At 34.7% G+C, this 18,427-nt stretch overlaps 1 protein-coding gene across 1 annotated transcript; it reads right to left on the reverse strand.

Annotated features, from left to right (window-relative positions):
- Positions 1 to 682: 682 nt before the first annotated feature.
- On the reverse strand, positions 683 to 18,372 carry LOC104276531 (1-phosphatidylinositol 4,5-bisphosphate phosphodiesterase zeta-1-like; the record flags this gene model as incomplete). The annotated part of the gene is given in 5 exon segments (XM_009872894.1): positions 683 to 835; positions 3,123 to 3,267; positions 5,066 to 5,267; positions 13,636 to 13,870; positions 18,282 to 18,372. Coding segments are annotated over 5 exon segments (826 nt in total), but the record flags the coding sequence as incomplete, so codon positions are not given.
- Between the last annotated feature and the right edge of the window lie 55 nt (positions 18,373 to 18,427).

The raw sequence follows: 18,427 nt of genomic DNA on the forward strand, positions 1-18,427 counted from the left end.
AACAGTACTTACTTCTACAATCTTTCGCAAGCCATCCTTCTGTATAAATCTGCCCCCTTTAAAGGCAGATGATCTATTCTGTGTTTAGACTATCAACTCTACAACATAGGACTACTGTAGAGGAACCACACTGTGATAATTTAATTCATATTAAGACATAGTTTGCTTTAAAAAAAAATCAGAGTATTTTCTGTATTGCTACTCAGTTTTTTATATGAGTTTTAGTAAATATTGTTCAAAATAGCAAGATACATTATTACAGTTACCATGTTTCTATATAAAGTAAACAATTTATAAATTTTACTTAAGTGTATCTATATATAAAAAAAATTTAATAAATCTAGTGCATTCAAAACACCAGAAATTGGATTGACATGAACTGCAAGATCTAAAGCTTTGCCAAAATATTAGCGCCTTAGCTTTTAACAAACACATGCTTCAGCATTGTACTGAAAAGAGTTTTCTATCAGTCCATGTGATTCAGTTTTGCTTTTCCTGTTTTCTTTTTTTTTCCATGTGAGGGTTTTTTTGTGTTGTTTAATCATTTTTTGTAGCCACCTGAACTCTATTCCAGACATCACACGAGCAGTTTCATAAATTCGATTTCAGAAGATTAAAAGAAAAAAAACCAAACTCATTTCTTTCCCCTTATCTATGACAGATAAAAATGCAATGTTATTACCTCAGGAGAAGGTAGTTGAGTCACTACTGCATCATCAAGTGGTGAAGTAAGAAGTTTGTCACCTAGAATCCTTTCTAAATAGTCTGCCATTACTTCCTGTTGCTTAAGGCTGCAGTGGTTCTCCAAAGACAGGATAACAGGATAGTCCAATGCCTGGAAATACAATTTAATGGCTTTTACTGTTAATAAATGAAAAGATGACTACTTGATTTCCCAAAATATCTCACAAAAGTCCCTCTGGTAATCTGTATTTTCCTTTATTTTCAAAACTTTCAGAATATAGGTCAGTTATTTTAGCTTAGTAATGCAATAAAAAAGCTCATATTACTTACAGGAAAGAGAAAGTACAAGTGCAGAACAAAAAATACATCCTCAGGAAGCTGAGGGTGTTAAAAAGGGCTAGACATATAGAGAAATAAAAAAAGAAGAAAAGAAAGTAGGGAAATCAAATTAAAATCAGTCAAGAAGGACAAAACACTTCATTAGAAAAGCCAGGTGATATCTGTGATGATCTTTGGAAAGTCCATATTGAAGTATATTTGTCCAACAGTCCATAGAAAATAATTTATCAGAGGCATTTAACATAATGGTTAATACTGGATGTAAAGGCAGTACAGAGAAAATACGTTTTAAATCGACTCAAAATCAGGCTTATTCAACTGCGCTGGGCAGAGTACCACCTGGAGTCATAAAGCTTCCCTATGGGAAGAACTTGGAAGCTTTGCCATAATTGTGCCTTTAAATTTAAATCTGACAGAGTTTAGAGAGCGCTCCTATTGGGACCAGCAGCTATTTTACAGGACAGTGAAAAAACAATTAGAGACAAGGCAATATTATCTTTTAGCTAAATAAAAAGTGTAGCCACCGGTTTACTATAAGTGACAGAGATTTAAAGTATTTTTCTCTGTTTTTGTACAGTATTTCCTTCATTGTTTACAGTTTTGTTATGTAAAGAATTGTTTTGCTGTTTTTAAAAGGTAAAATTGGTTTCTAAAATTGCAATTGACAAAGTAAACCAAGATTAAATGTCTTTTGCTTTAATATATGACAGATTTTAACTGACTAAATTTCAAGCTGACAGTATCCTTAAAATTTGCTCAGAAATCATTAAACAAACTATGAATACATTTTTATAATATCACAAATATTTCTTGGGACTCTTTACACCTTCTTCATTGCAGCACTCAAGAAAGACAGGTGAAACATGGGAAATCGAGTAAAAACTAGAGATAGGTCAAATGAGACATGTCCATTTAGACCATGTAAATAATTCTCCTAAGATGCCAGTAATAATGGTGACTACTAAAGACAAATTCTCTGAATAAAATCTTTGCTTGGAAGGGACCTAAACTGGCAATTTTTAAGGTAAGTATCATTTATACACTTTTCACCTGAGCATTTGCTCTTGACTACTAAAAGAAGCACACCTTAACCTGGATAGTCATCAGCTATTGTGATTTTACCATCTCAGTGTAACTTATGTCTTTAAATGAAGTTTGTATTGCAGCTATGTACAATATTCTGTGTATTAGCAAAAACAAGAGTGTTAGATCTAATGGATTGTGACAAGCAGTGAGGTAAAACTGTATTTTTGTGTTCAATATCTCTTAAAATCAGAGACTAATTAAATTTAAATTTTAGAAAATAGAACAGAAAATTACATAGCTTTGCTTAACCCTGGAAAGGCTACAAATGTATACGTATAAAATACATAAACATGTATGGTCATAGGTGTATATCCAAATATGTAGTCCTGGCCTGAATACAAGAGTTATCTTAATAGTCACTCAGGACTTTACCCGAGGAACCTATACAAAAGACTAAGACAGTGCCAAAAGCTCTCCAGCTTTCACTGCTTTGCCAGGGATCAGCAGCAGGGACGTTGCCCTAAAGAGTCACCTGGCAAAAAGACAGCAGTAGATGGTGACCTTTATCAGACCTTGAATTCAAAATAAAAATAGAGGAAATGGAAAACAAAGTAAGTCTCAAACTCAGCTAAAAAAATCCATGTTCCTCCATTTCATAAATTCAAGCACAGGATATAAGACAGACTGCTAGCAATAGAAGAACAAGTGAAGTCAAAAAATTAAAAGATGTAAAGAAGGAGTAAAAAGTCAGACTGACTCTGAAGTAGTTGGTAACTCTATATTCAGTCCTTACCTGAATGACATCAAGTGAGAATTCCACCTAACAAGCTGAGTAAGATCTTCTGACCAGCAAAATATATTTGCAATTCTTTAAATAAAATAAAGATATTAAGAACAGAGAGCAGAATTTTCCCATAATTTATTTCAACAACGCCTACTGTCACAAACGTTGTCTCTCTTCCATATTTTTTTACCCTGGAGAATCTCTGACAACCATGTCCCTGTGTTTTGTTGAAGTCACCATCACATTTTAACCAACAAATACATGCATATGTACATATATATATACATACCATAAATGCGTACTTCTCTATCACTTAAATTACATCACGAAATTGAAGTTTGCTTGTTAAAGTGTGAGCATGAGAGACAATAGGTTCATTGTTTAAGCCATCCCAGCAGTCAATTTCTACGCAACGGCATCCTTTTAAGAGAGCACTTCAAAAGAACAAGAGAAGGGATTTCACAGTCAAAAGAGATATCGCTCTTTCTTATAAAAGTCTCTGCATTTCTGATTGTAAGCATGTAATTATGAAACCCCTACTTTTTCATCAAAAAGAAAATAAATCCCATGGAATTATAAAATATGACAAAGAGCTGTATGTTCTGTTGTTTATCTTAGGCATGATAGCTAATAAATTCTACCAGCGCCTTTAGGAGTAAGATGGATACCTGAATAACCTCCGTTAAGAGACTAAGAATGAGGGTCAAAGACTTAAATAAAAGAATTTTGGAATAATGGTAAATTGTGGCCTAAAGTTCGCTCTTTCTTATAAAAGTCTCTGCATTTCTGATTGTAAGCATGTAATTATGAAACCCCTACTTTTTCATCAAAAAGAAAATAAATCCCATGGAATTATAAAATATGACAAAGAGCTGTATGTTCTGTTGTTTATCTTAGGCATGATAGCTAATAAATTCTACCAGCGCCTTTAGGAGTAAGATGGATACCTGAATAACCTCCGTTAAGAGACTAAGAATGAGGGTCAAAGACTTAAATAAAAGAATTTTGGAATAATGGTAAATTGTGGCCTAAAGTAGAAAAAGAAATATTTGAAAGGGAGTTTTTTATTACTATGCTAGGATTTGTTAGCAAGTTTGAGAATCATTATCCATAAACAACAGCATCTCACAAAATCAGGTTGTGCTCACTCTTGGCATAATTCACTTGTTCTCTCCCTACCATGTTTCTAAGGGGGAAGGCTGAAGTTTCTTGAATGCCTTAAACTTACCTTAGCTTAATTTTTAATGTGTTAGTGATACACCTTAAAGGCCTCAGTTTTCTAATATTTGTCTTGTTACTAATTTAAACATTTCTTGTAGCTTATTTTATCTAATTACCAACCCGTCCTCTATATGCTAACATTTATGTACTAACAATATCTCAAAGATGCTTTTAGTTTATTTTATCATTTCATATTTTCTTTGCACAAATAGTAGATAAAGAGAGGAGGCTTTACACCCTCTTTGCAATTACATTAAGCAATGTAGTATTAATGTCATATCATTTTTGCTACTGCTAGAAATAAACTCACTAGTGTTTCTGACGTCTGCAAGCCATTATAGAATATCCAGAGAACAGCCAAAACAAAAGAGTTCAGACAGATGAAGATTCCAACTACTTTCACTTCATTAAAGCAACACAAATAGGAATGCGGGAAAACTGTCTTCCAAATTCTTCCTAAATTCTGTTGCCCTCTCTCTTGCCTTTATTGCACAACACATTTTCTCCTTCCCTCATAATTTCTTCTAAATGTGTCTTGGCAATATGGCATCCTGTTCTCCTTCTCCTCTTGGAGTCATATGCTGCAAATTCAGATCTAAAGTTTCTTCCCTCTCCTGACTATTACATTCCGCTGTACTGTGCCCTTATGTCCTGTATATTGATCAGATTAGAGTTTGCCGAGGAATTCTACATTTTTTTTGGATTTTTGCATGGCATGTTGAGATTAAAAACTGATTTAATCATACACTGTGCAACATACTATAGATTACAGTTGCTATGAGGTAGATTTTTTGAGATATAAGTCAGAAAATAGATTGTTTCCAGACTATGAACAGATAGTTTGGCAAATATATTGAAAAGGGTACACACAAAATAAAATACCACTATCCCACTTTCTACTCGTATCTATGATGATTTAGTTCCTCATTGCCAAGAAGATTTATATGTAAGTTAGTATTAATTAAAAAAATTAAAGAATGTCTAAATTATTTAAAAAAAATATTGAAATACCTGGCATATCCCTGTAAATCGCTGCGTGCTACTACCCTGTCAGTTATCAAGTAGGTTTTGTGCGAAGATGAAATAAAATAGTCACATAACGGGTGGTTCATATCTTGGTAGACGGTCTTCAGGTCATTTTTAAAAACTGAACAGTCTTCTGAGATCAAGTATCTTACCAATCCTTCAAATGACATCTGCCTTCTTTTTCTCACTGTATAAAAAAAAAGAAAGAAAAAATTTCTGATGTGAAGATAAGCTGATGGTTTACTTTTCATAATTTTTAATAGCCAACTCTAAACACTGCTACAGGATATACAGCATAACATTTTCTTGCAATTTTAAAATTCATAATGAACAATATAAATGCAAACATCAGATGTGTGTAGTTTTGGAACTGAGTTGTTGTGGTTCAAAATTATGAGAGGAAATTAATATGTTCTGAGGTTTTTTTTTTCTTCTATGGCCACCAGTAAGAAGAGTTTGCAGTAGCCCTAATTAAATATAGAGGAAATTATTTGTTGTTTAGTTTTGGAAAGTAACACGTCATTCAATGCACAAAGAGAATCTTCTTTTCTCTGTAGAAAGAAAAGAAATTGTTCTCCAAAATGTCAGTCAGAGACTGTCAAAATAATCTCGCAGAAACTATGATTTATAGCACCAAGTTTCCTCCTTGGTGGTGGAAATTTCCAAATAAATACTGATAATACAATCTTTAAATTAGAAATATTTGAACTAAAAAATAACATTTTAACAAAATAAATGACTGCCTACAAAGACTAATTGCAAATCAAGCTTATTATGTTACTGCTTCCATAACAAAATATGTTAATTGCCTCCATACTAGTGGTAGCCTTCTCGTTTGTTTTGGTTTTAACTGATTTAATGACAAACAGATTCATTACACTGTCAGCTGCTGGTCCAATGTCATACTTCATATGTAACAATTTTGCAAACAATCTCAGAAGACAACTTAACCTCAAAACATAACCTAGTTTGAATTACTCAGGGATTTCATCAAGTTCTGACCCTAAAATAACCTTATTATTCTCACCATACTAGACTAGCGATAATTAAAACAGTAAGTAATCCAGGATTGCCCTCTATTAATGATAATTTAAAGAGGTCAATGTATGCAAACTTTTGACCAAAAAAAACCCAAAAAACACAAAACCAACCCCCCAAAAATATTCACAGTATTTTGACCTAGAAAAATTTGCAATGTTTTAAAATGCTAAACAACAATAAAGGATAAGGATGAAGGCCCTCCAACCATCATACATAGATAAAATACTGTCCTCAGCCATACAACGTTACTCCTACCAGCGGTCTGTCGAAGCTACTCTTAGAGATTGCCATTGACGAAGAATCCACAGACATCCTAGTAATCCCATTTCACATCTTACTGTTAGGAAATTTCCGTAATACTTACTTTGAAACTTCCTTGCTGAACAAAGTATTTGCTCAGTTTTCCTCTCCTTTTATTTCACAGTCTTATTTGTGTATGAGGACTGTTTTCACACTTCTGCTAATTCTACTACTTTCTAGAAGAAACTAATCCAATTCTGTACATCCTTCTGTTAAAGTTAGATATTTTTAAAATTATGATAATTTTCATAATTCTTCTATAACTTTTTCATCTGGTGAACTTCCTTCCTAATGTTGGATGCTCCAAATGGAATGTAGCGCTTCTTATTGAAATCCATCCTTCTTTTCTGTATCATCAATTTGCCAATATCACTTTGACTTCTAATCCTGTTCCCTATTACACTTTAAGTTCTTGTGTCAAATCTAGATTTAATAAAATTAATTTCTATTCCATCATCCAGTTTCTCAACTACATAACTGAGGTCTGGATCCCAATACAATGCTCAGCAAAACTATAGATTGATGTAGCCTTTCATTTGACTCTACACTGTTGATGCTTAACTTCTCAGAGTAATTTTCTAATGAGTTGCTTATGTACCATGTAGTTATTTCGCCTGCTTCCTCAACTTGCTTCTAAGAATGCCAGACAGTGTTAAAAAGTAGGATTTTTCTTCTATCCACCAGCTCTGTTACTCTCTCATAGAAGAAAACTGGATACTGTTTCTTCATGGGGTGTCCTGACAATCTGTTATTCATCCTTTCCATTTTAGAAGCGATTGCATATTCATTATTTGTTCCATTATTTTCTGGTTACTGACTGGTGTCTGGTTCCTTGGATGTTCTCTTTCTAAATAGACATTACATTTGATCACTCCCAGTCTTTCGATTCCTCAACCCTTCTCCATGTATTTAAAAAGACAACTTGTATTAGCCAAGTTTGTTACAGTCAATTTCATAAGAACTTGGATTTCTCAACCTGTCTTCACCAGTCTGATTAAGTCATTTAATCATGTCCTACCCTGGTTTTTTCCATATTTTTGGCTGAGATCTTACTCTGGTCTCATGAGCCATATTAGCCAACTGATGGTACTTAGGTAGTGCACTAAGAATTTCCTTGGTCTTTCTTTTAACTAACATGTTTGCAGAATGGCTTGACTGCTATGTCTGATGACTATTGATAATTTTGTCGTATTTAGTATCTTCGCTCTTTTCATATATCCATATGCACATGTTATATTGTTTTATAACTGCAGCAATAGGATTAAATTTCTACTTTCTGTGTCTTTTAAAAACATTTTGAATTTTTTTTACATGCTGCTCAAAACAGAATACATTCATCTTCTATGCTTTATCTATAATGAATTCCAGAAATTGTAGACTTAATTCCTATGAAGGAAGGCTTTTCATCAATAGTATCTGGTTTTGGTTTCTGATTAATTTGTTTTTCATGTTCTACATATTCCTCTGTGTAATTATAAGTTGGGCCAGTAACTACTGGATTTGGCATTTGGATTTGAGGTTTTTTATATGTTTTTATTTATTAATGATTCTTACATGATTTTTTTATGTATATTTATCTTTTTAGTCAATGACAAACACTGACTTTGCAAAGTTTTGCATATTTTTGAATTGTTTTTGATGCTTTCCTGGATGCTCTTGTCATTGATAAATTATAAATGCGTATTCTTAAGAAGACATGATATATGCTCATGACTATAAATCCCTTGCAGTGAAAACATCATTTTTAAATGTGTGTTAGTTAGCCAACATGTAAGCTCTTTGACTACAGTAAAACATTCTGCTCATGTCTGTAATCAATGGAATAAAAATACAGCTTATTACAGGCCCTTACATCACATTTGCTTACAATTTTTTTTTTCTCAGGGATCTGTTGCTGCTCTCCTTGAGCTGCACACAGCTAAAGTTACCATCATGTTTCTCAAGAACTACTAAAACTGCAAGCAAGTTTGTGAAATGGTGAGACCTATCTGTAAGCAGGAGGAGAGTGGCTTTGCATTGACAGTTCTGGCAGCATGTGCATTCCCTGAAATGAGATATGCAAAAGAGCATCATGTGTACATAAATGACATACCACCTGCTAAAACAGGTTTTCAGAGATCTGATGTTTAGTAGAAGATATAGTTTGGAGACCTTAAGATAAAGCTTTTTTTTTTTTTAACCTCTTACCGGTGGGGAAAACCTACTGGATTTCTTTAGAACTCTCTCTTATATTTGTCTGACAAAGATATCAAAACTTGTTAGGAATGGCACAGTTATAGTATGTTCTGACCGTTTTTTGACATTTTCTGCTTCCATATTAAAAGAAATTGGAATCTATGTCCATAACTATTCCACAGTTAAAAGATACTTTCCTCAAGGCCTCACATTTCTTCTTTAGAGGAACCTCAGTTTTTCTCTGTTAGGATCTTTCAGCAGTAATTAGTGTACACACATCCATTTGGTGTAGAAAGAAAAAGAAAGCAAGAAAAAATTTCTGTCATCTTGTAGCTTCTTCTTGTTTACAAAGTTCAATGCTTTTCCCCTGCCCTCCTCTTTTGGATAGTCTACGATACAGTTTATACATAATACTCTTTTTTTTCCAAACATAACTTTTAAAAAAATGCTTTTCCCCATTTCTCCAGTTAAAATAAAAATTAAAAAAAAGAGATGTGACCATGGTGGAGCGGCAGAAAGAAATCACTGTGCATTGACCACAGCCTCCTGCGATGCCTGCTTCCCTGCTGAAGGGGCTCGGTACCACTTGCAGCGAAGATGAGGTGGGAGAAGAAGTGTCTGGGCTGAAGCAGAGACTTGGAAGTGGAGAAGAGGGGACCCTGAACTGAAGTTGAACCTGGGAGACAGGGAGAAAGGTGTTTTCCCTGTTTTTAAATGTATGTGTTCTTAGTTTCTTAATAGCTGAATTAGCAATTAAATTTTTATGTTACCTGGCCACTAGAGCTATTGAAATGGATACAAATATATCTGCTCAGAATTTCATGAGAAACACAGAGACAAGGGTGTTACTCTGCAATATTGGAAGAAGAAGCTTTCAACAGTTGTGAGAAGTATGAAATACTAATGGCCTCAACAGAGAAACATTGTCGGTTGTAATTTCAGACTATGAAATTGGGCTGTATAATGTCAGACTAAAAAATTTATACTCCAAAGAGTGAAGAAATATAGAAATATATCCTTGGCTAAAGTAAGAATACAATTATTCCCTTTCTACTTTTAAGTTTACATTCTACAGAGTTTATTTTTCAGCTGACCCACACTCGTAACTCATACCGCTGCATACTGGCCTAAAGTATCTCTGAGTTGCAGGTTAGTTTTTTAAGGGCTTACACCTGATAATCTACTGTCTTCTGCTGAAAGTTTTTCCTAAAACTGGATATATATACGCCCTTCCAAACATCTGAATTCTTGTGTTTCATAAATCCACCTTCAGCCATTGTCTTAGTTGAGATTTTTGAGTCATTTTCTTTGTTTCACATGGATTTTTTTATGAAATCTGTAGGAATTTGACTATGGTCTTTAGTCTGTTAAATTTGGTTTACACTGGCAAATGGAATCAAAACTTTTCTCCTGAAAATGCGTATTCTCACACTTGCTCTGTTGCTCATACAAACACACGCACACACAAAAACCAAGTTTAAAAGAACATATATCCTAGGAATAGGCTGAAGATTTTTTATTATTATTAACAAATGCGTTCTGGATTACTCAAATTCCTTATCTGACAGACACTCCAAGCTTGTATTGTTGCTCATAAAATAAGTAAATTTTTCAAGACAGGATTGTATTTTTGACCTATTTTTGTATGGCCGAGCAGGAAAATACTGAGACAGGAGCAGAGTCTTTGAATAGCACTGCACTGTAGACAACAGTGGGATGCACCTCCTTATCCTCACTGTGCCCCTAGTACCACCCATGCAAATACTGAATAATGATAAATGTTTATTTTTATCTTTTTTTACAAAAAGAGAAATATACCAAGCTTAAAAAAATAAAATATATTCGGTTGACAAGTTTTCTTTAATCTCATTTAATGACTAAAGATTTTTATTCAAAATTAATAATAAGGCAAAAAGATAATCAAATGTGTAGAATAAAAAGTGATGTTTGGATGTTAGTAAGATACAGCTGTCAGGCATGAATCACATATTCACCACTTCTTTTATCAGTTCCATAAAACCATTCCTTCAGCCAAAAATGCAAGCTTTAGCACAAACACACACACGCACACACACAATCTGTTAATGCAGCACTTTGCTGTTAGACATTTAAATTTTACAATAAAAATGGAAAAGTAATGTATTCCATACTGCTCCTGAACTAGCTGCAGTATCTCAGATAGTTAATTCAGAACTCTCTGGCTCAATAGCACCAAAAAGTCGTCTCTCTCTGAAAACACTAGGGACACACTAAATGTTACAGAAGGACTTCGCAACGTTGTCTATAAAAATCCAGTCACTGTTTTCATCTTAATCTTGACATACTAGTGCTATCAAGTTTATCAGATAATGGTTGTTACTATTAGCAAACCAGCCAATCAAGTGTCAAAATCTGCCCTTTTCCCTTTCTGCAAAACACAGGACAAGGATGGCAGATGAGAACAGCAGATCATGCTGATGAAGAACATTCTATACCAAATTCAGAATGACAGTTACATGAAATGGTCTATCACAGCATCATCTGAATCAACTATCATGTCAATTACTACTGGAACTTTCCAATAAAAATGTCTGAGTGGGAGTATCACTTCACTCAAAGGAGCATGAACAATACAGCTACTATTTCTTTCAGTAAGATTATTTCCAATTACAAGACAAATTATTTAACCACAGATCAAGAAACAAACAAGAATTTGGCTCGGCATCTGAATTTAAACCATACATTAAACTAAAGCTTTAGAAAATTCAGTTGATATTTACAAATGTGTTTTCTGACTAAAGATTCTTCATTGTTTAGCCATTTTACAGTGATTAACTTACTCATCAAAATAGATAATTCAAAACAAACCCTTTAAACCTTCTTGGGTTTATTTTTCTTAAACAGTTATCAGTTCCACCCATTGTCAAAAACTGGGAACCAAGCTAACTTTATTAGTTTCCTCTGAGGACAGACTGAGGGAGTTGGGTCTGTTCAGCCTGGACAAGAGAAGGCTCCAGGAAGACCTTATAGCAGCCTCTCAGCACCTGAAGGGGGACTACAGGAAAACTGAAGAGGGACATTCTATCAGGGACTGTAGTGATAGAACAAGAGATAACAGTTTCAAAGTGAGAGAGGGTAGATTTAGATTAGATATTAGGAAGAAAGTCTTTTCTGTGAGGTTGCCCAGAGAAGTTGTGGACATTCCCTCCCTGGAAGCGCCCAAGGCCAGGCTGGATGGGGCTTTGAGCAACCTCGTCCAGTGGAAGTTTTCTCCACTCATTGCAGGGAGGTTGGACTAAATGACCTTTAAAGTTCCCTTCCAACGCGAACTACGCCATGATTCTACAATTTGGTTCAGGGAACTACGTGTTGGCTAGCCTCACTTTCATCCCTGGGAAAGTCACAGCGTACGAACGCTTGGAACCAATTTCTGGGCATATGCAGATCTTGTCCTTAGGGGTTTTCAAGTTCTGACTGAAAAAAGAGCCTTGGGAAACCTATTCAGAATTCAGTGCTAATCTTGCTTTGCGCAGAAAGCTGGAGTAGCTGTCTGCGTGAAGTCCCTTTCCACCTGAACAGTTCCAGGAATCTGTTACAGTAGAAGTCTATGTTTACAGATCTACTCTTAGAAGCTGATCAGAGAACGAAACGGAAACGGCATTTTGGCTTAGCAGAGCATAAATTACTGATTATAGCTTTAACCTCAGTAACGTAGATAATGACATCAGTTGATACATAAGGGGACAGACTAAGAACCAGATTCCATGGGGCTGCTGAAGGTGCTAAGGATCCACCACATTTGCTTGCAAGACCACTTCAACGATATCATTACCAATCATATTCAGCTGAAGGCAAACGTGGGTGTAACTGTTGGACGTTTTGGTCTTTCTCAGAAAAGGAAAAGAAATATAACCTTCTAAGTAGACACACCCTTGGAAATTGTTTTCCTCTCTGAAATCTCTGTAATCTATTAGATTACTTCTACACTTAAACTTTCTGTCATAGGACACTCAAATATAGACATACTAGGGCCAAAATTATAATTAATGGAGAGCATTCTATTAACTGTAGGTTTAAATAGTATGAAATGGAAGCACTGTATCCAACTCTTGTAGTATGTATTTTTTCCATTCAAAAGAAACTTCAAGGAAAAAGCTCTAGCACTTCAACAATGTTGTAGCAATTAACATGACCTCCTCAAGTTAAATTAGAACAATATTGGTTGTAAAATATGTTTTGAAATGCAATGGGTTTAACTGAACTTATTTTCACTTTATTGTCATTACGAATCACAGTATCAGATAGTTAAACCAAAATACGTTACATAATATTAAGTTCTGACATGTTCTACTCTTCAAAAGTCTATCCTCAATCTTTGGATTTTAATACTGATTTTTAAAAATTCATCCATTACTGATTTAATTATGGTTGATTTTTTCTAAAAGGATTAGCCTGTGCTGAGCAGACTAGTTGCTAACAAAACATAATCTGTATTTTTTTATCTTTGGAATCCAATATTTATATTCCTTTAATAAATTCAGCAAAATTATTTTTGAACACTTGGCTAAACAAAAAAAACATCAGTCTGGCTTACTAACAATGGTCATTCACAAGCTTCAGTGGGCATTAAAAAGATTTAGTGCAGTTTGTATGAGCTCACCTACTTCATGAAAATTGTATTTTGTTTGAAGCAGTGTACGTGTGGATTTTGGACCAGTTAGTTGCAACGTGGAGTAAGAATGATGGGTCTGGTAAGTAACACAATATGCTGTTACTGAGCAAAATGATGTGTACATTTATCGTGCTTCATTACATGTTTTTTGTGTTATTATTGTATTCACATGTTCTTGTATCCACAATGTTTCGAGAGTTGAATTTCAAAAAATCAACATTTTGTACAAGTGCCTACAAATGGTATTAGAAAACATACATATTTATAATTGCTTACATTAGTTTTCTGTCAAATGTTCAATTTCCATATTCAGATGAGTATTCAATACAGTCACTGACAGAGACACAGTAAGTAAAATCTAGAAATCAAATACTTAAACTATATATACCTTCTTCAATGAGTTCATACTTCAGAATGATTTCTAAGGCAGTTTCTTCACAAGCTTCAGTTTCATATCGTTCTTTTCTGAGAAATTCAAGGAGCTGGGTGTCATCTAGAAATTCGGTGTTTGAAGCGTAAGCACAGAAAAGTTCATTAAATTCAGGTCTGTGTACAATAGTTCGATAAATTGACCACAAGTCTTCTCTGTTAATCAGTTGTTTCCTCCGTCTGCCAATTGTTTCCTGAAAAAAAAAAAAATTAAAACAATCAATATAAAGATGTACAATGATACAAAGATACACAAAAAAGGCTACCATAAATGACTATAAGAGTGAGAACAATTGAGAAAACCTCAGGTAACTGTGGCTGCAATGCATTGTCAAATTATATGTTTCTACTTCTAGATGCAAGTTTTAGATGTGAGTTTATGTGTTAAAAATATTTCAGACAAATTAAAATGTACCATGACATAACTAGCACGTAAGTAATTACAATAAAATTCTATAGAACACATAGACAATATTAAAATACTTTATAAAAAACCTCTAAAATGCTATGCAGTAAAATAAATCTGCAGCATAAAAATTATTAAGTGGAAAATATGTTTAATATAATGCCTCTCCAACAGTAATCTAAACCATATTGTAAATACTGTCAATTAAGTTTACATACAACATACAGCAAATAGTAATCTAAAAAATTAAATAAGAAAGAACAAATTATCATGAGATCAAAGTCTTTCAATACATCAAATAAGAAACACTGTTAAAGTTTGGAGATAAGTAACTCTATAATAACCTCTGACTTTGTGTTCTGTTCTTAACAAGCCAGAATGTTTAACTCAGATTAATTATTCACACTTTCGGAATTCTTAAACTCTAAGCCTGTTTTCACAGAGCTTACAAAATGCTAGCACATTAATTAATTTCCATGTTTAAGTATAAAAGCCACTAGAAGAATCAAAAGGGCAAAGTAGAATAATACTATTTTACCATTTCTGCCATTTACATTTTTCTCAGACATAATAATTTAATTTCTCCTTTAAGATTTTCTACACAGAATATGTAATTGTGCGTACATTTCTAACTTTTTGGCTTATGCTACTCTTAAAAACTGCCAAAGAAAAAGTAGAGAAATTTACTGACAAAATTACTTAGAAAAATCATAAATAAATGGTAATTCATTGTCTCATTGATTATCACTACAAGCTGACCGTAACTCCTGACTGTTGGTTCCTTAAAGTAAGACTACCAAAGAAGCAATATTTCAACCTCCAATAACATGGCAACTGTTGTTGTTACCGTATGTTCCCCAAAAGTGCCCAAAAGGATGGAATGGTTTACTTGATGTCGGGCTGCATTTTGGTAAAGTCTTTTGATTACTACTAAATTGGATTAGTTTTGAAGAGATACTATAAAAACAAAAAGCTTAACGGCTTAATGACACGTTACGTCATGAGCCGTATCAAGAGAAGCGTGGTCAGCAGGTCAAGAGAGGGGATTCTCCCCCTTTGCTCTGCTCTTGTGAGACCCCACCTCGAATACTGCGTTCAGTTTTGGTGCCCAGACCATAAGAGGGATGTGGATCTGTTGGAGCGTGTTCAGAGGAGGCCACAAGGATGATCCAGGGGCTGGAGCACCTCTGCTACGAGGACAGGATGCGGGAGCTGAGACTGTTCATTCTGGAAAAGAGAAGGCTTCGGGAGGGACCTAACAGCTGCCTTCCAATACCTGAAGGGAACCTACAGGAAGGCTGGGGAGGGACTTTTTACAAGAGTGTCCACTGATAGGACAAGGGGAAATGGGTTTAAGTTGAAGGAGAATAGATTTAGATTGGACCTTAGGAAGAAATTCTTCAGTACGAGGGCGGCAAGACTTTGGAATAAATTGCCCAGAGATGATGTGACTGCCCCCTCCCTGGAGGTGTTCAAGGCCAAGTTGGATGGAGCCTTGAGTAGCCTGATCTAGTTGAGAGGCGTCCCTGCCCATGACAGGGAGGTTGGACTAGATGATCTCTGAGGTCCCTTCCAGCCTAGGCCATTCTGTGATTCTCTGATGCTATGATTCTATGATTCTATGATTCTTCCTATGCAGTACAATTCCTACTAAGAGCTATCTGAACACATATAACAATAAAAGTAAGAATATATTAGATAAACAGAACAAGTACATAAGGAAATTTCACAAGGCCAAAAGTTTTACGAATCAGTGCTCAAGTATTTGTTTTGAGTTTGTGAAAAAGAATTGTCATTATAGTTTTTGACAGAAATCATCATCAAGAAAATAATACGGTACCAATGATAATACTCATTTAGTTACTGCTTGAGAAATCCTACATCGAAGATTGATATAATTCATCTGATTTTTAATGTCCATAAGAAAACTGCAAATTTACTTGCAACTGTGAAACAGGAAAAAAAAATCAACTTATTTTGGAATTAAACAATCTATCAAGACTCAGGAGACATTCACCTAGGTATTGGGCAAAAAATTAAATTTTCTATCTCAGTTGCCTTTTGATGAAATACAGGGAATAATGATACACAGATAAGATTTTCAAATTAAAGTTACGAAAATCATGTTGATATTAAAAAAAGAGATTGCTACAAAGTTTTGGATTTTTATAGTTCTTGTTTTTATTAACGCACATCAAATTCTTGTTATTCAGAAAAAGAAGTATCTTGAGAGTATTGGGAAAAATTCTATGAAAATGTACTATTCCTTAAAATGTTCGTACTTCTGATATTGCTCAGACGAGCATTACTGTAGAATAAATTGAGGAAGAATAGACAAGAAAAAAACAATTATTCTTTTAAAACTGTGGTTTTTAATAAAATTGATTTTGTTATGTATAACCATTCAATTAACTGCTGATCTGTAGTTACAATGATGCCAAGTAAGATTTCCTCCCAGACTCTATGCATTTTTACATATTATTATACTAATCTAAAATTTGAGTCCCAAAACTACTGAATATATTCAAGTCTCAAATAGAAAATAATACCTAACAGTACTGATACAGACAACTAGATCAGACGAGTACATTATCCTGTTAAATATAACTACATCACACTTGCTCAGTGCTGGTCACTTCTTCAAATAATAACTCCCTTCTCTACCCACCACTGAGCATCTCTCTCAAATTTCTGTCAGAAAGCAAAGTAGGTGGAATATACAGGAAACAGTGAGAAATAGTTCCAAGTTCTCATGAGGTTCTAAAGGTTAGCAACTCACTCAAAGCCATGCAGGCTCAAAACCAACAGGCATCCTCTTTAGCAAGGGTTGAATTGATGCTGCTGGTTTCACCCTGGCTCAACAAGGTGGAGAACAACTGAGAGAGGAACAAGATAAGAGTGAGGAAATCTTAATTCCTTCCCTCTGCCTTCCTACTTGTCTGTCAGCATCACATAATCTAAAAGTTTCTGAATTGCCATAGCTAATTCTCCTCCTTACCAATATGACACAATCAAACAGCTGGTTACAAAATTCTCCAAGAAATCACATATATATATAACCATTTGGCTTCATTCCCTCAGGAAAACAGCTTTTTAGTTAAAAAAAAAGAGGAAAAAAAAAAGCTAAAAGGAAAAATCATATGTCTTTTGAGTAATTACTAGAGCGGACCTGAAGAACATGAAAACCAAGTATGTCCAAAGGTACTCAGTTTTGCAGTATTTGCTAACTGGGATTGCATCTACTTGATGACAGTTTGCTTACTTACACTAAATGAACTTATTAGTAAGTCCAGTTTCTAGCCATATCACGTAACTTTCATGGAAATCTCTTAAGCATTGCCATATCTCAAGGCCACATCCTTTCCCAGGGTTTCGAGTGCAATTCCAATCCATTTGGGGACACCTCTTAAATAGTTCAGAGGAGACTTAAAATGCAAAATTGAACGAATGCATGAATGAAGGCCTGAGCAGATCATCCTCCTAGCAAAAGGATTTTTTAAGAAGTCACTCTAATGTCTGTGCCCAGCATCAGACAGGCATGTCTGCCCTCATTACCTTGATCACAGAAGAAGCTGAATGGGATGAAACTAGAATATTTTAATTTGTCTCAAGTGAGGCCATGTTACAAAAAGGTAGAGAACCAAGGCCTACATATTTTTCATCACCTTACATTATTCTGATGTGATGAAGAGATGGCATGGAGTGTCAGTCTCTTCTCCAAAGTAATAAGGAATAAGACAAGAGAAAATGGCCTTGAGCTGTGCCAGAAGAGATTTAGAGTGGAGATTAGGAAAAAAATCTTCACCAGAAGAGTTGTCAAGCATTAGAACAGACTGTCCAGGGAAGTAATTGAGTCACCACCCCAGAGGTATTTAAAAGATGTGTAGATGTAGTACTTAGCCACATGGTTAAATGGTGGGCATGACAGCGTTAGGTTGACGGCTGGACTCAGTGATCCTAAATGTCGTTTCCAACCTAAATGAGTCTATGATTTTATTCTATGATTCTGATGCATCCACTTAGTTACCAGTTTTACACAGAGGCAAAAGATCCAGACGAGGGAAGTTATTGATTTTGTATACCCTACGAGCACGAATTTCACTTCTCAAAACATTAACTTTAAAAAGTCAGCCAGTAAAAGACACTTATATGACTGAATTTCTAAACATATTGGATTGCTTAATCCCCATATTCCTCACCTTGAAAAGATGGTGTATATATATGTCATCGACAGGTATTTTCAGCTGATGAAATAGCCTCTTGGTGGAATTAAAATCAAACCCCTGAGCCCTGGAATCATTTTGAAGGATGGAAAAAAACCACGTATGAGAGATCAGGTTAAGGA

This window comes from Apaloderma vittatum, unplaced genomic scaffold, assembly GCF_000703405.1.
Source record: "Apaloderma vittatum isolate BGI_N311 unplaced genomic scaffold, ASM70340v1 scaffold517, whole genome shotgun sequence".
Lineage (NCBI taxonomy): Eukaryota > Metazoa > Chordata > Aves > Trogoniformes > Trogonidae > Apaloderma > Apaloderma vittatum.